This window comes from Scyliorhinus canicula, chromosome 6 (genome assembly GCF_902713615.1).
Source record: "Scyliorhinus canicula chromosome 6, sScyCan1.1, whole genome shotgun sequence".
In the NCBI taxonomy this organism is placed as follows: domain Eukaryota; kingdom Metazoa; phylum Chordata; class Chondrichthyes; order Carcharhiniformes; family Scyliorhinidae; genus Scyliorhinus; species Scyliorhinus canicula.
In genome coordinates this window covers 71,326,753-71,350,354 of record NC_052151.1, presented here as the reverse complement: position 1 = coordinate 71,350,354, position 23,602 = coordinate 71,326,753, and the positions used below count along the sequence as shown (strand labels likewise).

Sequence of the window (23,602 nt, the reverse complement as noted above, 5' to 3'; positions counted from 1 at the left end):
GGATGTTCCTGAAAGTTGTTGCAAAACTGAGAAAAGGCGACACATTCCTGCTAACGTATCCCCCCCCCCCCCCCTTCCCCAGCTTGTGCCGCTATTTTGACATTTAAAAGTTATAAACACAAATTGCAACCTTATACAGTGCTGTGTGTGTGCGCGTTCCCCCCTTGTTTCGGCAGCGGTGGCGATGGCCGTTTGAAATGGACAAGGATTGTCCAGTCTCCGATCCCGTTGTAACACCTTAACACAAAACTGACATTTGACAAATCGCCCTCGGGAACATACTCCCGTTCCAGCTCGTTATCAATAGGGCTATTCGAGTTAGAAGCAGCAATGGTGAACAAAGTGTGTCAAAAGGGGGAGCGTCAAATAAATCCTCTACTTTTTAAAAAAAATGCACTTCTTCATCAGTGGCAAGATAACCGGTGGGTGGGGAATTAGTCTGAAAGTCAACAAGGTCAAAATGCTCAAAATGATCCAATTCATTGAGATTAGGGGTGCTGGACTGTGGGATGTTAGCAAATGCCTTTTCTTCAAGAGTGATATTTAGTTTTACCTTGTGGTGTGCATGAACTAAGGAAGTGTTGGGTCGAACAGAACGAACTGAAACACTCAGTTTACTCCAATTGCAAGTTTTCCTGAGATGCTGTGCATCCAATGGGAGAGATAGATTGATGGAGAGGCAGGCGGAGGTGTGCCCTCTTAGTTCACTGTGCAGGCATATATCCTATCTCTAAATGTTTCAGATAGATCGACATATAAATAGATAGAAAACTAGGCAGGCAGGCAGGCAGACCGGCTTCACGTTTTACACCCCGTACAGACAGGAAGGAGATTTTAAATCCACGGCATTGATGGGATTTTCGTTATCAAATAAATCCGTGGTCTTTAGTTTGCTGTTTAGGGTTTGGGATAAACTTTGGACGTTACCGTTGAGTTAGTAAATGTGTCCGTGTTGGGGGCTGATGCGGTAGTGTCACTGTATCGAGTGCTGCAGGAATTCGCCTCCGATTGGGCTCCTCATTTCCCCCCCAATTAAGTCGATCATTAGCGAGGGAGGAAAGAGAGGAGAAAGAGAGAGAGAGTGAGAGAGAGCGAGAACGAGAGGGAGAGAGAGAGAGAGAGAAAGCAGACAGCTGCTCTTCACATGAATGCACCCATCTTTTAAAGATCAGACTGCAAACATGCTCTGGAAACTTGTGGAAAATGTCAAATACGAGGACATCTACGAGGTGAGCGACCCCGGGGATTTTCTTTTCCGACTTATGTTCATGTTACGAATGGCTTTTCCGAGTCCTGTGCGCGTTGGTTGCTCTAACCCAGGTCGGGCGGTCTGCCCCGTCCCCTGGAACGAAGCATTGATCATTCATGGGTACAGATAGATTGGAGTCTCTCTCGGAAATGTCGGATTAACTTCTGTTCCAGGGACAACCTCTGTCTTCTGGCAGCAAATCAACACGAGAGGGGGGGGGGGGAGGGGGGTCGTGTTTGTCCTCTCGATTGTAAACTGGAGATCGGAGTGATTGCCGTAATTTTCGTTAAAGTGGCGATTTGAGACACGGTGTGGCTGAGGTTTAGTTTTTGTTGCGAAAGGCAGTTTGGAAAATGAGGGTAATGTTCCGGTCTCGAGCCGTTACCTTATGATAATGTAATTGCTTCCAAATTATAAAGTACATTTTTTTTTAGAGACCGTTTCGGTGTGTGTGTGTGTGAGCCTGCAGCCTCTGGAGTGAAACGGTGTCAGGCTAGAGATTGCGAGAGGTCAGCTACTCTGCGCCACACATTCTGGGAGCCGGTTAATGTTTAATACAAAACTTGTAGCTCACACTCGGCACGTTTGGCATAGTTTAATTTATGGGCAGAATTAGAGAAAGGAGGTGTCACATCTGGACACGATTGCAACCAGGAATATAATCGGAAGGGAGATTGAGAATAAATGGTATCAGTGAAGGGTTTTGCTTGAAATTGGAGCCCCCCCCCCAAAAAAAAAAATAAAACCTGGCTTTCCAGAAGGCTGTAACTCTGGAAGGTAAACGGCAAATAGCACGCGTTAGTAAAAGGTTTCATGTGCTGCCGGAATGGTTTGTTGAATTAAGTGACTCGCACAACAATACATGAAGGGGCCAGAAAATGGCTCATGAAAAGAGTGTAAACAGGCTGATGAATTGATGCCAATGTGCTGCTTAAGCAGCCTTTTCGCGTTCCACAGCGGGGTAGCCGCCCTCCATCCAGCCACAAATGTCTCCGCTCTCAAGGCTCCCGTCAGGCTAATTATCAACTGCAAGCTGGCAAAGTCCGAAAGATTTGCGGCAGAATTTCAGCACAAGCCAGCAAAAGGTCACTTCAACTCTCTCGCGGTTTTCTTCCCCGTTCGTTTGTTAGAAAACGCTGCCAATGCCTGTGCGGCGACATTGCAACACACAAATTATACATCAATGTTTAAACAGTAGTGGAGAAGGAATGAATTTTCCTTCGCTGGATTCTTTTATTCAAGTAGCAAACAACACGGAAGCAACCGTTGACTTTTGTACATGTGTCCCTAAGGCCAACATTATTCTATGATCATGTCGAAATTAGGCCATATTTCCCCATTTTTTAATGCCACACTCTTCACTTGTCCAAACTGCTTAAGGATTCATCAATAATTTGACAGTCAAAAACATTTAAATGGCCTACTCTTCCATGCAAACTAACGCACTTTTTTATCCTCAACCATCATTTCATTCATTTACCTAGAAATGTATTTTGAGATAGCATTTGCGTTGGTCACGTTTAGGTTATTAAATTATCTCCCTGGATTCAGGTGCAATGCAACATCCACGCTGGGAGCTAGTTTACCCGGCACATGAATGGAAAATCCGCAAAATTATAAATGCGAATAGCACTATTTATTTATTGGAAAGATGTGGTGCTCGTGGTGAATGGGTGATTGCAATGGGGCTGACTGAGGAAATGGTTCGAGTCGTGGTCGATTCCTGTTCGTGGGAGATTTTGAACTTTTGAAGGCAGTCGTTGAGGATGAGGGAGGGCAGGTCGAGGCAACTGATGTGAGGAAGGAGGTGAATATTTCCACAGAAAAGCCGGACAAGCCAGTCCAACGGGTTCGACAGTAACCCGGAACAAGAATCACACATCTCCCAAAACAGCCGAACAGGCCCCTCTGCTTTGCACTCGCTCTGGAAACGACAACAGTCTTTACAGAGACCATTGTAAATGTTTTACAGCTGGCGGCAGGAAGAGGGGGGGGGGGGGGGGGGGGAGAGACGTTTTTTAAAGTGAGATAACGTAGCGAGGGCTGGACTTACAACGCCTAAGATCACGGGCTGAGATAACAAAGGAAGCTTTGGCGGTAGATTTCCTCCAAAAGCAATTTGCAAAATGTCTGACATCTCCCACTCTTCCAATTCTCAAGCCGGTTTCTGGGGGGATTTGGGTTTCTAGTTAAACGAGCACCGTTCCCGATCTATTTCACTTCACGTGGAAAGGGAGGGGGAGCCCACTCTTTCTAATTCATACGAAAATATCTTTTCCATTTCATAGATTTGCTTTTGGCTTAACTTTTCCCCCTGCTAAAACCACGTGACAGCGGCTGTGTAACGCGAAAAAAAAGCGAGCGGTAGTTGCTTGAAGTGGATCTCTGATAAGATCAGCTTCATGTAGCCGAAGGGACAAGATGGATTTGATCTTATCAGGGGTGGAACTAGTTGAAGCGCAGTTTGCGAACGTTATTGAGTTGATTTGAAGTTGATCTTGCAACTGTTCTTTTAGAGTAGCAATATTATGTTTTCCCAAATTCACTTCATAATGTTTGAAGCTAAAAGTTGTTTTTCTCTTAAAGATGCGATATTTTATCATCCATCCACCCCCCCCCCCCCCCCCCGCCCCACCCCGCCGCAGGAACTTTGACACTTCAGTAAAGTACAGGGGTGTTAATGTTGCTCCCTTTGATGCCGTGAGCGAAATTCGGTTCCGAATAAAGTCAAGTCAACAATGCACTGCAAAATTCCCAATTTGGTATTGAAGCGGAAAACACGTCAGTTAAAGGAGAGAGAAAAAATACGAAACTTAGCAGAGTGGAAGGCTACAGAAGGCGTTTACGTGCAATAGCACTGGAAGGTTGGGTTACATTAAAGAGGACGCTGAACAACCCAGACTTTTAAACGGAACAAAGGCAAGCCAAGGGTGCTGTACCTTTAAGACAGCTGTTCTGTTTACTTGACTGGACTGCTTGGCTACGATCCTTTGGTTGTCTGGCTATTTTTCCACAAAACTTTTTTTTGTTGCCCCAAAAGTCTGGCTACAATGAGTTCAGCCCTCAGTGCCCCCCCCCCCCCCCCCCCCTTGTCTGATTACATCTAGTAATTCTCGTCTGAATGAACGTCATTTACAATAGTGGGGGAGCGCTCGCTGGCCGCTTCACGCTCGATTTGCCACCATTCTTCCTTTAAGTATTCGTGTAATATTAATAGTCATGAATATCAATTATTATGAGGCGGTGTAGAGTGGCAGAGAGGGACATGAGCAGTCAGCACCTTGCCTTGGAGAGGTGAGCACTGGATCTGAAGCTGGAGATAAAATATAAATATATACAGCATTTGTCCTCTTTCTGACCAATTTTGATGGATATAGTGTTGGCGATACTTCAGGTTGTCGAGCGTCTCTCCCTGCGGTTTCTCTCCCATTCTGGTTGATGGTCTATGATCAGATTTACTACAGATGTTAGTCCACACTTACACAGCCATGGTGAGTTGGATCAGTGCTCGACACAATCCCATTTCGCCCCAAACGCTGGTGGCTTTGTAATTTAGTCCATAATTGCAGCCTCTTTCTCTCTTGTTTGTATTGTTATCTAATCGGGTTTAGATGGGCGCGTCATTGGACTAAAACTTTCCACCGCGCTCCATAGCTTTTGGCGATTTGTGTTTCAATTTTACTTAAAGATGTTAGTAATTTAGTTTACTTGACATTCCGCTGCCAACTCGGGACTGGGATTTTTGGCGATCAGCGAGGCGACCTCCACACTGGCAGCTGCATGGCCCAAATTCATAGTTTCAACCCTTATTTCACATTTTCATCGCCTTGCTTTTAACTATTTAAAAAAAAAACAATCGACGGTGTGCAAACATCTGCTCCTGTCTTTTCTTCCTGTCTGAACGTACGTGCGTTTTAGTGTGGGGGAGGAGGGGGAGGGTTGTTCTATTTCACAGTATTTCATTATATTTGTGATATCGAATGTAAATGTGTATTGTAAAGTACCTTCCACCACCACCCACCCCTCTCCCCCCCCCCCCGCCTCCCTAACCCCCCCCCCCCCCCCACTCCACTCCCATTAACCCGTGTTTGAGTTTCACAGCAAATTCGTTGGCCTGAGAATTAACTCTGGTGTTCATTTTGAAACATTTGTTCCGAATTGATATTTACCACGATTCCAGCTCACAACCTACCAGACCAAAGCCGCTGTTGCATGTTACAGCCCCTCTTAACCAGATTTTAAACGGCATCTAAGATTGGAGATCTATAAAAGATGAAACGGCTCTTCCAGATTCTCTCCCCCAATATTACACTTTACGTTTGTAATTCCGTCACGACTTTTGAAACAGTTTCATGCGGTGCTTATTTTTTGTTTTGCACCGTTCTTTCTACTCTGCTACGCTCCCCTTTTTTTGATCGCATTGTTTTTCAGCATTTTGCTATATTTTTGTTGATTAATTAGGCCAGAATATAAGAGCCTCTTTTCGAAGCACTGTTCACGGCTCCCATTCATCTTCATTTTACACGTTATGTGCACTTTGCTTTCGGGAATATCAAATGCCCTTAATACAAGAACAATATTTAAACTGAGTCATGTTGTTCCTTCTTTGCAGGACCGGCACGATGGAGTTAACAGCCACAGTTCCAGGCTGTCCCAAATCGGGTCGGTCTCCCAGGGACACTACTCAACGGCTCCACCGCTCTCACATACCCCGACTTCGGATTTCCAGCCACCTTATTTCCCTCCTCCTTACCAACCTCTCCCTTACCACCAGAGCCAGGACCCTTACACACACGTCAACGACCCCTACTCCCTGAACGCCCTGCACCAACCCCAGCAGCATCCTTGGCAGCAAAGGCAGCGGCAGGATGTGGGTGCCGAGACTGGCCTTCTACACCAGCCCCGGGTTCTGCCCCAGATCACAGGGCTCGACCCCCGCCGGGATTACCCCGGCGTGCGGCGGCCTGACGTGCTTGTCCACTCTGCTCATGGACTCGATTCGGGGATGGGGGACAGCCTGTCTCTCCATGGGATCAGCCACCACGGAATGGAAGATATCCAGGTGAGTGTGTGCTCTTCAATTCGTATTCCAGATCGCTCACAGTTCTTAATCTCGATTTTATTTCAAAGTTTCCCAGTGCGCCAGGTGCTTTTGGTAGTCAAATATTACGGCGTCACGTTCAATCATTTGCCTCATTTCACTTGTAAGCTTCTTCCCATTGCATGCAAAGAATCAGAATGCCAAATTGTTAACTCAAATTTGAAAGTACTGCAAAATTATAGCGATTGAAACTATGAGCTTTCCCTGTTTGACGCCTTGAGAAGGGATTGATTGGCACTTTGTTAGGTTACGAAGATAATATATGGGACAATATTATGAACACATTTCAGGGCAAGCCTCACTCCATTAGGAGAGCAGCCTCCAAAACCCAGAGCAAGGTGCAAATGATAAGGGTATCTTTACAAATTACAATGTAGTTCATGAATGTAGTTTCCACTGTCATCAGTACAGAACACGTTTCTGTTAAATATCTAATCTGCCGGCCACAAAATTGTCTTCGCTTATCAGAACTAGCCCCCAGAGAGGAAATCAGATTGGAATATGAATAATGGTGATCCATAACACCATTTTCTGATGTGCATTTAACTGCAGTAAAACGATTCGGTGCATCTAATTGTTATCTCAATTTATTTCGGTGGAATCGATTGTATAGTAAATAAATGCAATAAAAAAAGTGGTTGTACAATTAGAATTAGGTTTCTTGTGAAATTAAAAGACAACAAAGTTGTTACTAAGGTGTGATATATAGGGATGTGTGGCAAGAGTGAGTTGTACATTAAACACACCACATATGCACTACTGGACTTGATCTGGTGTACTGTTACTTCGGAATATCATTCAAGAAAGAGTACTATCTGGTTTATCGTTGTTATTGATTCTCCTATGTCCCTTTTGAATAAATGGAAGTTAGTTTATTCTGTGTAGATATGTGGAATTTGGAAACAATAGAGAATATATAGGGCAACCGTCTGAAGATTGTTACTTTAATTTAACCAGGGAGAGGCTGTGCCTTGTGTATTGAGTCCTATTCATGTGTCCTATTTGATCAATGGATTTCCTATATGTGTCTGAAAGGATCGCAAGCTTTTGGAGATTGGTACATGCATAATAAACATATCCAATTTGGGAATATTATAAGCAATTGAAGCTTGAATAATTCTTAATTAATTTTAAAAATGGAAACATGGTTTATTAAACAACACGCACTTACTCATAAACAAAGATGGCCGCTGCGGTTAGCGATTGCACTTTCACTATAACGATGATGTGTGTAGCGTCTTGTAATATTTGGACACGGTTAAGAACTAAAAGGATTCCGTACACATTTAATTCTTAATTCACAATTGGCTGATGTAAGGCGTGTATACAGTTCCTTAAAAAAATCAGCAATCATTGCGTGTTCATAGGTGTTGACAACAGCATGGTTTATTACTGAACATAAATCTTTGAATCGGCTTGAATTTTAAGTTTTTGATCAGCCCGCTATTCAGATGTCGCCTGAGTTGCGATTCGCTTGCAGCTTTGGCGCCTGATCGTTTCATTTAGTTCTCCCAATATGAACATTCGGATAGGAGACAATTCACTGGATAGGCACGACCTTGCCTTCCATGAAATATACATTTGTTTCACTGAAGTAACATGTAAATAACCCACCACCAAATCATAACTTCACTAAGTTTCACAAAATAACCTTATAGCTTGTGACTGCTTTGGCCCATGTGCTGTTCTCGGTGGTCAGTATAGGTTGGGAATGTAGCGCCTTCTTTTCTATTGTTACTGCATCAATTTCAGTAAGATGAAGTGGTAAGAAGAATGGAGCTTGTTAAATGCCGCACTGATTTATGCAAGAAGAATATTATCACTTCCAAATGTTCACAGGGGACAAATTTCAGGTCGTTTTGGACATCTGTCCTATAGCTGATTCACTTGGTAGCTGCTGCTGTCTGAGCGATTGAGGCGATGATGCAGATTTATTGATAGCTTCAAAGCACGGCCTATGAAGATCACTTATTGTATGGCTGTCTTGGCCGAGACATTTTGTGTGCGCGCGTGTTCGCGTTTCAGCAGGGGACAGACTGCACAAGCACGAGTAGGCTTGTAGCTGCATGCTTTAACTACCGAAAGACTACCATTTAACCACGCACTTATTCATCCACTGCATTATTATGAGAGGCCCAAGCAATTTGTCATAGCTATGTTTTTGCACATTTAAAATTATGCATGCGATACATCAGTGCCTCGGCGCGCTTTCCGTAGTTATATTATGGTTTTACGATTTCACTTCAGGACGATTAGCGTCAACTCTGAATTTAATCACGGGAGATGCCACATTGATACCTGTACACATCTCAAATCAATATTTTAATGTCATTCTTTTTGAAACTAAGGTGATATTCTGTTGCGTAAGGACTGAACTTCACAGCATCAGGAAGATAATTTGCCATGGTGCCAGCGTCGATTGATCCCTTAAGCATTCATTTGCAGCAAAGTCCATTCATTATGAGATAAATTGAGCCGTATGGTCACAGCCAGTGTGAGCAGAATGGAAGTTCACATTTCACATGTCCAGTTGAATAAAATACGTGTTATCCAGGGCAGAATTGATCTGAAATGAATATATATCGGGCAATTACCATAACAGTTCAACCGACACAGGGAACTCCAAACTTTAATAACTACCTTGAAACGCGAACTTAAATAAGGAAGCAGTTCCCAAAATCTATGTCTAAGGTTCAGCACAATGTTTAATACAAACGAGAGCAGCTCATTATTTGCGAGTCAATTTGTTGATTACTGCTAACTCAGAAGGGGAGGTCGCTTTCATTGAACGAGGAAAAGTCTCGATTATGTAGACGGCCACATCCCAACGAGGGTTTAATTTATCGAATAGAACATTGGGAGGGGGAAAAGCTAATTAGAGCCGAGAGATTCTGGAGAAAACATGGAGTATTTGGGGTGGAGTTGATATTTTACGATTAGCGAGAGGCTTTCAAGTAAAGGGGAAGTGTCCTTGGTAATTATAGGAGGCAATTGTTCAAATCTGTCGGTTTGCGGAGTGGGACAATATCAAAATACACTCCCCATCTGTATCAAAAATACTACCGTGCAGCTGGTCCCGCAAGGAATGCGTATTCATAGGAAGCGCTGCATTGTTTCAGTGTAGTCTTCTTGCCCTTCTTTGTGCATGTATCTGCCGGTAACATTAGAAATCTGAAACCGAGAATGTTAATGAATGTTTATTCAATTCACACCAGAGTCCTCACATTTCCCTTTTAATTATTTGCTACTCTCCTTGCTCTTTTGACAAATTCTAGTCAAAGCGCTTGCAATCATATGGTGCAAAATGAGACTCATTCACTAACATTTATTTTGGCACAAATGCTCAACTTCTTAATTGCACTTCTAATCCATCCATTTCCGTTCGATCAGCATTCGCCTTTATTATCATTAGGCGACAAGTCATAAAACGGAACTGATGTTATTTAAAAATATTATCAATACGCAAGCCACATTGAACGTTTAGGAGCATGGCGAGAGAGCAATTATTAACCCATTTCAACCAACCAAATCGATGGCATTTTCAATGATAATAGTATGGATTTTCGGCCTTGACATATTGGAAATGGGGTAGCTTAATATTTAAACGGAATAATTTGTTTTAAGTAAAGGGTTTATGTTTCGTTAATCAAAATGCATGGCAAAAAATATAATCGGAACGTCCACCTGGGAAATCCCATGAAATGTCAGATTATTGGAAGCGATGTAATCCCTTTCAACCTGAAAGAATGTTTTAATAATGGCTACGGAGCTCTCTCCATAAATAGTTAAATTCGTCATGTTTTTGATTTTTTTTGTGCATTCTGAGCCCATGTGAAACCTTGCTCATTATTAAACAATTCACCTCAGCAGAGTATTACCTTTCCTTATCCTCTTTAAAAATGCAATGTGCTCAATGCCTACTCGTAAATAACGCGAGTAACTGGGGGTTAAATAGAATGTCACATTCCTGATCACTGTTGAGTTTATTGTGGCCTCGTTTAGTTGGTAAAGTGCTCGGAGAGACCAGGAATATAGGGGAGAGGTACACAAATAAAACCTTCAAATGTCTCGAAAAGCTCGCGGTGATCAGGCACATAATGGGCCAAAAAGTTTGAGTGTCAGTGACTATGTGAGTTACTGGAGCACTCTCAAAGTTGTACATCTATGAACATAGCACTGAGAAGAAAGGGAAATGAGAAATCAAAGGCTAAGCGGTCCTCTGATTTTTACTTTTCTTTTAAAGCAACCTTTTTACATCTTCCCTATTTATTTACCTTCTTCCCCAAAGCAAGAGCTTTACTTTGCTCCGATTTGCTGGACATCGACGCCTTGGAAGGCAACAAACTAACTGGACCTTTCGTACAACACATCGCTGTAGACACTTTTTTTTTAAAAAAAACATTATTTTGAAGAAAAAAAGGACGAACACTTGCGAATAAAATTGTAATTTGGAGCGAATACGTTTGCTGCCTTTAAATTTGGGATTATTGGTTAATTGAAAATGAAAACATCACTAAAGTGAGTCAGGATTAATCATAATTTCAGTGAATGGATGTTTTACCCAGGAGGAGGGGAAAGATGAGAAACATGATTGATGTTTACTTGGTTTATTTGCGATTATCTCTAACCATGTATTTTGCCCTTTAAGATCAAGTTGCTTCTAATTCAGCGAAATGTCTTTTGCGATAATAATCTTTTTAAAACTAAACATCACATTTATATTGGAATAGATTAGACGTCTTATCAATGATTAATTGAATAAATATATTTTTTTGAAAACAGAGGAAGAATATAAGTATTATTTCGATTGTCAAATGACAAGAAGAATACCATCCGCTTAAGATAATCACCATGATAATTCGTAAGGGGTCAGCGCCAATTTTTAATAAGAGCGGAGGGAAGTGATCTTTAACACAAATAAGAAATTCCTGTTGCAAGTTGAGGAATGTTGTCGGATTTTGAATGCTCTTTCCTTAAGATGTGTAAACCACCGTCCTCATCTGGTATCAGACCAGTGAGTGTCTTCTTTGCCACACTTTCCACTTACCTATCAGCGATTTTCACCCAATAAGAAGGTGATTGTTTTTAAAGTACTCTCTAAATATACCATTAATGTGTAGAATGTGAATCGCGCTTGGGCAGTGTATGATTACGTCTGCCTGCGTGTAATCCAGACTGTAAATATTGCCAAACATATTTCATCTGGAAAGCTGTGGGTTTCAGTTGGGACCAGTGAACCCAGTGGCTTTTGTTTCAATAACAATGCCATCTTGTCTGTCGAGTCACCTGCGGACCTCAGAAATTAGATTTTCTTTTGCAGCAGAGTAGGCAAATACCGTAAATGAGATCCCACAATTCCAGCCGCCTTTTCGGACAGTTTCCAAATCCACATTTGAAACGTTGGTAACATGGCGGGATTTGCCGCTGGTGAAATGGTTACCCTTCGCCCCTCCCCCCGCCGCCCACCATGTGGTTACTGGCGACCTTGCTGCTAAATCGGACATAAGTGCACATACACCAGAGCCTGACTAATTGTCGATGTAAGGCAGTCACACGCAGGCTGTGAGCAAATTGGACGCTATGGCTTCGAAAATTTGAGCCCCGCTCGCTTCACTCCAGCGCGAGCTGTTTGAAGTGTAGAGGGCGCGCGCCACTGCAGACACCACGTGCAAAGGAAAGCAAACAATAAAAATTAGGTGAAATGCAAAGGGGGATATGTTCAGTAAACTGTTTGTAAGCGTGCACGCGTTTCCTTTCGCAATTTGTTAAAATCCCGCTGTTCGCATCCCTTTAAAGCAAGGAGTCTGGTAATTAAAAGTGTGAGCTGTTTCCCCCTCATTTCCGCATGCATTTCTAATTAAATCTTTATGATACTCTCTGTGACTATTAACTGCCAACATGCTGCGTGAATATCCTCTACAAAAACCCAGCAGGCGGTGATAATTAGATAGAAAATCAAAGTAGACCTTTTCTCATTAGCTACACAAACTTCTCAACATTCTGTTTGTCTTTTGGCTCTGCAGAACCCCTCCACCCCTCAATTGTTTGGTAACATATTGGCCAAGTAGATAGAATCAGGCCCATCTTAAATCATAAAGAAGATTAGTTAGGGATTCGTGTACCGTATTTCACCTTCCAGTATATTAAATGTTAAGATAATACTGATGTAATATGAAACTAAATCTTCGCACTTCACACAACATACCTAATGATGTTGCAAGACTGCATTTCGGCGATTTTTAACAACTCGAGCTATTTTGCATTCTCTGCAATTACATCTTATTCTCACTTTGCATGCTACCGCCCCGATGCCTCATGTCTGCCAAAGACGACAACACGTGTCTGGGAGACACGTGGATATGACCACGGCCCTCGTAGAAGTTTATTTCCGTCGAGTATTTCTGTCACAGTAAATTGCATTTGCAATTTGTTTCTGCATATACTGAGCATCTGTATATGTGCAGATGTAAAAGTGTTGCTATGGTTATTACTGCCGATTGTATACCAGAAACCCCGGACCAGCATAACCATTCGGCCAACATTAAATACGCAGGGTAAAAACAACATGGCGTCAATAAAGGGTTGAGTAAATAAAGACAAAGTTAAGTTCAAAAATTAAAACGCAATTGGAGATAGCTGAAGGACTCGGGGAAGGCACTTGCTTAATACGTCTTAAATTTGTACGGTGGAGGCAATTCTCTTTTTGAAAATATTGCTGGCTAATATTCAGTATCATTTTGCCTTCTACCTCATCCTTTCATTTTGGACAGATTGTTCCAACTGTTTGAGTTGAAATTATAAATAAGGCTTTACATTTGTATGGATGGCAGCTGTTCAGGTAGAACAGAGGGGCTGGTTTAGCTCACTGAGCTAAATCGCTGGCTTTTAAAGCAGACCAAGCAGGCCAGCAGCACGGTTCGATTCCCGTATCAGCCTCCCCGGACAGGCACCGGAATGTGGCGACTAGGGTCTTTTCACAGTAACTTAATTGAAGCCTACTCCTGACAATAACCGATTTTCATTTCATTTCATTTTTTCATAGAAGCACTGTTTTCCCAATAACAGAACATTTGAATTTTTCAATGCTGCACTGAGCGTACAGCCATGGATAAACCAATTAACAAAGCATCCCTGATCACTCAAAGAACATATCATTCCGTTAGTGTCATTATTTTGCTTATCTAATGTGGGTGGCGATAATTGGAACAAAAACAAACTAATCAGTTCAGAAATAATCGTGCTTGTCATATGACATCAACTATCTGACTTTCATGGTCAAATGATCACACGCATCTGAGCACAAAACATATCAAAAATCCAAATGCGCACTTTCAGGATCATGGTTCAGTTAAGGATGTGGCAAGATTCTGCTCTGCCTTGTTCCAACAGGATCAATGAAGCACACAGTCATTTCTAAAAAGTTTCCAGATAAGTTTCTCGCGAAACAAAACGCCCTTTTCAAATTGGCCGGAGGGCCCATTGTCAGCCGATTGCTGCATTCTTGTTGACAAACGTCTAAAATATCGCCTGCTTGATTGAAGTTCTTTTCAATGCTAAAATAACAGTGTCATTGTTTGCTCCTTTACATTCATTTCTACCATTCACATCGGAAGGATGCCAATGTTTATTTGCGGTGCTATCATAAAACATACCAGGCCACGCAGAATTCTATAGGAATCGCATCGCCATATCATGAACTTTACAGTAGCACCATCTATATATGCATACAGCTGCCATAAGAGCGGATGATATAGCTGTGTGTCATTCCATAAGTATTTACATATGTGCATGAATAAAATGTACCTTTCGGGTAAATATATATGTTTTTTTTTCTTTGCGTGCTTCTCTGCATTCTACGCGATAATTAACAAATACGTCGCGGGCCCCAGATGTTTGGACAGCGTATTTTCTGATAATATGTAATTCTGGCGAATTTGATTTCCTCTGGTAATTTTTTCTTAGAATAATAAACCTCCAACCAGGTAATATAAATGGAAATAGCAGATTGTCGAGTTCGATTGAACTTGATTTATATACATGACTGTTTAATATCAAGTCAATTTGAATAGTGATATGACCCTAACTGTTTTTTTTTATATTAACAGGCTTTGGATGACACGGGTACTACGGGCATGAGTTTATTGGACCAATCTGTCATTAAAAAGGGTATGGAATGTGAAAATGAATTGTAATGGATGGTTAAATTGCGCAGTCTCATTATGTATTCCACTAACCATAGTCCGAACCTGCTTAAATATGAATATTATATGTCCAACCTTATATCAAAATTGTCCACTAAATCGAGTGGCTTAGAAATCCATCTAAGATTATTTATCTTTGAGGTTATTTAAACGTGTTGGTGTTTCATCCAAATACGTCACGGCCTGTAATTTGAATACCCAAGTTCTCTGGTCAATATATTTGCTTCCAGTTCCGAGGCACTTTTCTGGATTTGAGGGACGGGCCATGGGTAGTCATACAAGAATTGTCAACTAATATTTTAGGGGAGTGGAGCAGAATGCATTGGCATGAATATGTGTGACATGCAGATAGTATGCAAGAGAACACGACAGATTTCTGAGATCATGTTTACAATGTGTCTTAAGCCAGCCTCTCTAGAGATTAACATTTCCTGTAAATTATTCTAATTATCTAATATTGCAAGTACTGCCATCCACTTTTTAACTCTCCATTCCTCACTATGTACCTAAGAAAATTAGAAACATTTATTGAGTAACCACCCTTCGGTTTAATAATAAAACATGGTGTGAAAGTACAATTTAAGATTTGGACTGTAAACGTTTCCAGGCAAATGTTAGACCTCAGAAATAAACTACAATTTACAGAGAACAGTTTACAAATAGATGGATAAATTGATGGCCAGATAAATGGATCAGTGGAAAGATGTGCTGGCGGACGGAAGGAGGGATGGAAGGACTGGACAGTGAAATAGATGGATAGACAAATGGACAGTCAGGGAGGTAGACGTTCATCAGATAAACGCAATGACAATGTTAGTCCCGTCATCATTTATCAATGGTAGATCAAATCAGAGTGGAAATGCAGAGATGGCTGGAGCTTTGCTCTTTTCAGACTAACTTAATCCTTGCATTTCCGAATTAAGATTGAAAACAACACGAATCTGACTCAAAGAATGGTCGGTGTAACCAAATATGTCATTTTTTTGTGTAGAAAATACATACTAGTAATATATATATTTAAACTCGATGTTGTCACTGTGGACCTTTGTCGAAGACCTTATGTTGGCCACCTCCTTCTCCCTTAACGTCTCTTGAGATGATTTTGCTTTATACTTCACGCAGTGTTGTAAGTGACGTGTTGGTCCTTGCTGGAACGTTTGCCATTGTTGATTCTGGTATTAGAAGCTGGTTGTGCTGGCTGCGTATACAGATGATGGTTTTCTGCTTTATTATATTCTCTTGTCCAAGTTGTGTTCAAGGGTTGTCTGTCGTTCCTTCTTTGATGGTGTAATGATTACAGTGTTGTGTTTAATTGTACGGGTGGTGCAGACAGTTCCTGCTTGTACCCATGCGTTCAGCGCCAGTTTATACCCTGTGCTTGTGTTCCACCACCCGCCCCACACGTCATTTTCCTCACTACTCTTCTGCACTGGGTTACCGGCGGGAGTGTTGCTTCCATTTGGTCGCGCGCCCCGCTTTTGTGTTGCTGCCTGTGTGTGGTAACCTGTGCTGATGTGTTGTGATTGTTTTGACATTCCCTGCACCTTGCTATCCCAATGCAAGCTCCGTGAACCGTGCACAGCCCAGCTTTCTATTTTCTCCACGTTTGACCGACCAGCCTGCTCTAATCTCCATCAGCAGGTTATTAAAAAAAATACAGACACAGGGGACAGAAAGTGCTTGTTCGCAGCTGTCACGTCACCAGGTGAATATAAAGAGATGGCATATCCGTCCCGGCGCCATTGGCTCTTTACAAAGCGACGGGAGAGCTTGTGTCCGCTTAGTTAGCGTGTAAGGCGCCTGCCTACATTTTCCCGGGCGAAGTTCACAGGACCCATCAGTCCTTGCGGATGTTCAAAGAAAATGCCACATTTTAGAAAAAAAATCGAATAAACTAAGATTCTGCAATCTCTGGCTCCTCTTCCTTTTCACTGAGACGAATATAACTCGTGAAGGTAAACGCTTTAAAGTCAGCTTCACGGTGAAGGCTTCTCTTTAAAAAGGCTGGGAATTTAAGAAAAGCACTTCGACCACTGCCTTTAAAACTGACATTTAAATATGAAAGTCATGAAATTATAGCCGGGCCCACAATATATCCACCCCAGTCTAATCTTTCCCCAATACTCTCGTTTGCTACCAATAAGCTACAAGGAAGATCTTGGGAAGCACGAATAGATTTATTTAATATGTCTTTTCCATTCTTAGTATGATTCTAATTTATCAACACTGGAATGTTTATTTGAACCACAGAATGGCTACAAAACAGTCGAGAGCCATTCGGCTTTCCGTGTTTGTACCTCGTGTCACTCCCCAGCTTTCTCGCTGTGACCCTGTATTCTCCCAATTCTGCCAATGGTCCAGTTCTCTCTGAAAGCCTCCGTTGAGCCTGTCTCCACCACACACTCTCAGGCAGTACATCTTAGATCCTAACACCTCACTGCGTGGATTAGTTTTTCTCCATGTCGCCATTGCTTCTTTTGCCAATTGCTTAAATCTGTGGCCTCTTGTTCTCAATCCTTCCACAAATGGGAACCGTTTCTCCTCTTCCACCTATCCAGACTCCGCATGATTTTGAATACTTCTGACAAAACTCCTTTCAACATCCTGTTCCCAGAGCAAAACAGTCCCAACTTCTCCAATCTGTTTACGGAACTGAATTGTTCATCCCTGGAACCATCTTCGTGAATCTTTTCCACATTCTCTCTAATACATTCCTAAAATGTGTAACTCAATCCAACTGTCCCAGAAAAGTAACAAAACAACAGCTGTGAATTATTACGGCTATTAAGTTCTTCCAGAGTTAGTTTTCCTTTTGCCATTAACTCTACAAGTGCAGGTCATTACCAGTAAAACAGCTTCCTCCTTGACACGTACTGGAACCGTCTTGTTAATCATTGTCCCTGGCAAAGTTGAGTTTTTTTTGTTTCTCACAAAATGACAAGAGCGACAACCAACTTGGTTTGCCGTAAAGGTTACGTGTAACCCCGAAAGAAAGGTTAGCTAACTGGCAACGATGACCAACCATCGTTTGCAAAATTAAAAGCAATGCAAATACAAAATCCTGCAAAGTTCACCGCAGGCTGTTATTTTTCATGCAGGAGTGAGTTGAATTTTGGAACGACCAACCTCGTCTTTTTTTCACGATTTCCAAAAATAAGTACCAATCAGTTTCCTGACTGCACGGTATAATGTGTTTCTGCAATACACTATTTTGCTACTATTTCACATGCAACAATTTAAGGTAATTTTAACTCTCGGCGTGGATGGGGTTAACAGACTAGTTGGCATTTTCCACACAAGCAAATATATGGTTATATTATTTTCTGCCGGGAGGGCTTCAAATCATTCCCCACCCCATTCCAGTGGATGCCATTAACTTAACATTGACGACACAAGGGTCTTCAAAACAAAACATGACTTCGCGGTCCCGCAGGTTGAGAGCAAGTCTGCACGATTTGTCGCAAATATATTGATTGTATTTGTTACTTGAGTTTTTATCTAGGACCATACCATTAAAGGGAGTGTTGCATCTAAACTGACATAATATTGAGACAGCTGTACAAAAGTAAATATTATTTCCTCGTTGTACCTTCATTTGGCAATCGTACGTTCTGCTTTGTCCCCCTTGCTAAGTTTTTTTAAATGTCATAAGATCTTACTCGTGCATGTGCATCTCATCGCAATCACCCCATAAATGTTTATTTGCAGATTTGAAATATCGAGGCAAATCCCCTGCTTGAGTCAGGACTTTGCTGAGTTCCCTTTCCCTGTGTTTAGCAAGTTCCAGTTTAAGATAGCAAATCAGTCACAACAGGGACACGGGATGACTGGATTATTGATGCTAAAAATCTCTTCTTAGAAAACCACAGCGTGCATCACTTTCGCTGATAAACAGAGAAATTAAAATTAAATCGAAGCAAATAAAATCAACGGAAGAAGCTGCAAAGAAACTGATACAGATTGCACTTATTGCGTTAAGTTTTTACACACGACCAAATCGCTAAACGGTGGTGACAGATACCCCACACCCCGAGCTCCTCAAAACTGGAATTTTAACTGGTCAAGCTGCGTTTACAATGTTAAAGATGGCCATGCAGAATATGAATACTGGGAGAGGAGGTATATACGAACGTAGGAATTAGGAGCAGTAATAGGCCCTTCGGCATCCCCCCTCCCCCCTTCCCAGAACTACCCCGCCATTTGATAAGATGAAGAGCTTTGGAAGACTAAGGTGGGAATAGGAGGAAACACTTGTACACAAAGTGAAAATAATTAATAAATCGGGTATGTGCATTTGAATAGTAAAATATGAGGCACAGAAATGTACAGGGCCAAGCCTTATTGTTGAGGATGAAGACGGAGTTGAGTTATTGTTAATGGGGGCTGATTTAGCACAGTGAGCTAGACAGCTGGTTTGTGATCCAGAACAAGGTCAGCAGCGTGGGTTCAATTCCCGTATTGGCTGAGAATTCTGAATTCCCCCTCTGAGTACCCAAACAGGCGCTGGAATGTGGCGACTAGGGGCTTTTCACAGTAATTTCATTGCAGTGTTAGTGTAAGCCTATTTGTGACAATAAAGATTATGTATTTATTTATTACTGAGATATAAAGTATATATATTTTTTTACATGTGGTGGAGTAACCGTACAAATATATTGGTGGAGAATATGAAAGATGATCGATACATTGATGGAAAAGTAATCAGTAGTATGAAAAAATAAGCGGAATTAAGGTTACCATGACTATTGGGCCATAATAGCATCTACCATAGAGGATGTTAAAAACAAGGGGAAGCAAATCTTTGTTGATATATTTTGAATCTTTCTTGAATATATAATATGCACCATTGGGCGGGGCAGTAGACAATCTAACACACATTTAGAATTGAAGAGAAGGGTAAAGTGGCGACTGTATGATAGTTAAGTCTAACATCAGTTCTGGCCGAACTCAAGGGAGAACTTTCAACTTTGTTCGCGGTTTCAGACGGACAACAACAGATCAGCTGATGATTATACACTCCGCCCAATGTGTAAGGGTACACAACCGGCAGGAGAAACATGATTCCCATTTAGTGCCCACCCCCCAATTAAGTTTGGAATGCCAGCATTAGTATCCGTCCTATATTTTTTTAAAAATAAATTTAGATTAGCCAATTATTTTTTCCAATTAAGAGGCAATTTAGCGTGGCCAATCCACCTACTCTGCACATTTTTGGGTTGTGGGGGCGAAACCCACGCAGACATGGGGAGAATGTGCAAACTCCACACGGACAGTGACCCAGAGCCGGGATCGAACCTGGGACCTCAGCGCCGTGAGGCGGTTGTGCTAACCACTAGGCCACCGTGCTGCCCAAGTATCCGTCATATATGATAAAATGAGGATGCATAGGTTCACGACAGAGGCCTGGCACCAACTTGTGAAAAGCGAGTTTTGATTCATAATTTTTGAAGGAGCCCGGTTGGATAAATAAAACAAATTAAATCAATTTACTCTATTTGGATTGTTGGGAGACATCACATGAGGTCTCATAGAAATGGTTTGTTCAAAAAAATAAGATCCAGTGCATGAGGAGCGTGTAGCAAGATGTACAGAGTTTGAATGATGGAGAGAATGAAAGATTGGGAAAGGTTTGAAAGTGGTATAATACAGAAACCATTGCTGAATAGTTTTGTTCTCAGTCTATGAAGATGATTTAGATTTGAGGTAGAAGAAAACATATGAAGACAGGAACAGGAGGGACAATTTGGCCCCTTAATTGCAATTAAGGTTGCTATACGACCTAACTCCACATAACTGTCTTTGCTCCATATCAATTCATATTTGTAGTTCACAAGAATCTGTCAATAACCGTTATGAAATGACCAATTGTACGAAAAGCAAATGTCATCAATGGAAGAAAATTCCAAACTCTTGACTATTCTCTGCATGAAGAAATATTTCCTGATTTCAGTCCAGAAAACGTTGACCCGATTTTTAGACTTCTTCCTAGTCTGTTGTTCCCTAAAAGATTGAAGTATTTTCTCCCAATCTTCTCTATCTATTCCCCTTAACGTTTTGAAAAATTTTATAAATCACTCTCATCCTTCTAAATGCCAGGATATATAACACTAGTTAATGTAATATTGCCTCTTAATGTAACCCCTAGAGCTCAGGGATCATTCCCTCTAAGGCCAATATATCCTTCCACATATGTGGTGCCTAGACCAGCTCACAGTGCTACAAATGTGAGGTACTGCATTTTGGAAGGTGTAATACAGGTACGGAATATACAGTGAATGGTAGAACCCTCAAGAGTATTGACAGTCAGAGAGATCTAGGTATAGAGGTCCACAGGTCACTGAAAGGTCCAACACAGGTGGAGAAGGTAGTCAAGAAGGCATACAGCATGCTTGCCTTCATTGGCCAGGGCACTGGGTATAAAAATTGGCAAGACATGTTGCAGCTGTATAGAACCTTAGTTAGGTCACACTTGGAGTATAGTGTTCAATTCTTGTCACACACTACCAGAAGGAAGTGGAGGCATTAGAGAGGATGCAGAGGAGATTTAGCAGGATGTTGCTTGGTATGGAGGGCATTAGCTATTATGAGAGGTTGAATAAACTCAGTTTGTTTTCACTGGAACGACGAAGGTTGAAGAGCGACCTGATCGAGGTCTACAAAATTATGAGGGGATAGTCAGAGGCTTTCTACCAGGGTAGAGGGGTCAATTACTAGGAGGTATAGGTTTAAGGTGCGAGTGGCAAGGTTTAGAGGAGATGTATGAGGCAAGTATTTCACACAGAGGGTAGTGGGTGCCTGGAACTCGCTGCCGGAGGAGGTGGTGAAAGCAGGGACGATAGTGATGTTCAAGGGGCGTCTTGACAAATACATGAATAGGATGGGAATAGAGGGACACGGATCCCGGAAGTGTCGAAGATTTTAGTATAGACGGGCAGCATGGTCGGCGCAGGCTTGGAGGGCCGAAGGGCCTGTTCCGGTGGTGTACGTTTCTTTGTTCTTTGCTTCAAATTTGATCTAATCAGGGTTTTGTATTGCTGAAACATGATTTCTACCCCCCTCTATTCTAATCCTCTAGAGATAAAGACCAGTATGCCTTTTTGATTAGTTTCTGCTCATGATCTGTGTACCTGGGCCCAAAAACCTGTTTGAGCTCCCACTCCCACTTTAACAATTTATAAATTACCCTGTTCTATCCTTTTTACATCCAAACTGGATGACCTCACATTTGTCTAAACTGAAATCAATTTGCCACAGTTGTGTCCATTCACTTAATATATCAATGTAATGTTACAATTACATCTGATCTGCTTCCAAAATCATCTATCTGTGTGTGTTTGCATATATGGATGTAAGGCTTGCTATCCCACCATTTGTATTCAACAAATATGGGGAATAGGTGTGCAATATAATGGGATAAATTGGTTGTCTTCAGTGTGAATCAGGTAGGATGTGTGTTGCACATGCCTGTAGTTATTGGCCGAAGAAGCCATCTGAATATTCTCCTCAAGGTTTCACCTTAACATTTTGGCTGAAGAGCCAATGTCTGTTGCAGCTCCAGAGTCAACTTGGCCCACATTGTGAGATCCAATTTCAGGCCACCTGACTCACCAGCAGTGGTTCTCAAATATGTGCCAGAGGGCAAGGAATAGGAGCGAACCAATTATACACAGACAGCATTCCCCAGGAGTTGTGCTCCTGTTTGCAAACTTGAAAGAAAATCTATTTATCTTTTTGGATTTTACAATATGAAATGAAAAATGAAATGAAAATCGCTTATTGTCACAAGTAGGCTTCAAATGAAGTTACTGTGAAAAGCCCCTAGTCGCCACATTCCGGCGCCTGTTCGGGGAGGCTGGTACGGGATGGTATGCTAGTCTGCATCCACATCGGCAAAGCCTGAGCAGAGCAGGCCAATTTTGTAGTAAGTTTCTAAAATAAGTATTAGATTCCACATTAGCCTATGCAAAGCATCTGACTAACTACCTGCATGAAGTCTTGAAAAATGGCCTTTTCCAATATTTGGTTGGATGTTTTTCAGGCAACTGTGGGGGTTATAATTGGTGTTCAATGCACACATTTTTGAGCTGTAAAAGGTCAAATTAGATCACATTTCTACGACACAATCTCAAAACTTGCTGGTGACACAAACTTTAAAGGTTTAGCAATGTAGACATGGACAGTTAAGAAGAACGACGTCCAGGGTTAGGTGCAATTTAAAAGAGTTAAGCATAGGATTTACAAAATGTGAGGATAAACACGGAATCTGATATGTACTTAGCAGGAACATACAGGTAAAGAGAGGGACCTCAAGTTCTAATAGATATTTCCCTGAAAGTGGCATTGCAGGTAGACAAGTCACAATAAAAAATACCATAAATGCTGGACTTTACAAATAGAGGTTTATACTACACAGTGAAGATGTAACATTGGTTAGGGCATAGTTACAATAATGTTTATAGTCATTTCATAGAATTTACAGTGCAGAAGGAGGCCACTGGGCCCATCGAATCTGCACCGGCTCTTGGAAAGAGCACCCGACCCAAGGTCAACACCTCCACCCTATCCCCATAACCCAGTAACCCCACCCAACACTAAGGGCAATTTTGGACACTTTGGGCAATTTATCTTGGCCAATCCACCTAACCTGCACATCTTTGGACTGTGGGAGTTAACCGGAGCACCCGGAGGAAACCCACACACACATGGGGAGGATGTGCAGACTTCGCACCGACAGTGACCCAAGCCAAAATTGAACCTGGGATCCTGGAGCTGTTAAGCATTTGTGCTATCCACAATGCTACCGTGCATGCTCTATTGCAACAATTCACCTGAGGAAGGATTCACCTGAAGAAGGAGCAGTGCTCTGAAAGCTAATGATTCGAAACTAACCCGTTGGATTTTAACCTGGTGTTATAAGACTTCTAACTATTGCAACAAAGGCTATAGAAAGTGTACAGCCTGGATTCATTAGAATTATACCTGAAAACTATCATTCTCTGGGGAATTTTGAGAAGTTGGGGATTCGTTCGGGGTTAAAATCCTGCAGACATT

The 23,602-nt window shown here is 41.8% G+C and overlaps 1 protein-coding gene across 4 annotated transcripts in view; it reads left to right on the top strand.

Moving 5' to 3' along the window:
- The first annotated feature begins 710 nt into the window (after window positions 1–710).
- LOC119967228 (transcription factor AP-2-beta-like) overlaps window positions 711–23,602 on the top strand; it is a 46,699-nt gene continuing 23,807 nt past the window's right edge. Inside the window, exons 1-3 of one of the 4 annotated variants that reach the window (XM_038799471.1) lie at window positions 711–1,229; window positions 5,862–6,311; window positions 14,456–14,516. In XM_038799471.1, the coding sequence (XP_038655399.1) occupies window positions 1,149–1,229; window positions 5,862–6,311; window positions 14,456–14,516 (592 nt within the window). In that variant the 5' untranslated portion in view covers window positions 711–1,148. Of the gene's footprint in view, window positions 1,230–4,353; window positions 4,741–5,861; window positions 6,312–14,455; window positions 14,517–23,602 lie in introns of those variants that run through there. The other 3 variants (XM_038799473.1, XM_038799472.1, XM_038799475.1) reach the window with 3 other exon arrangements.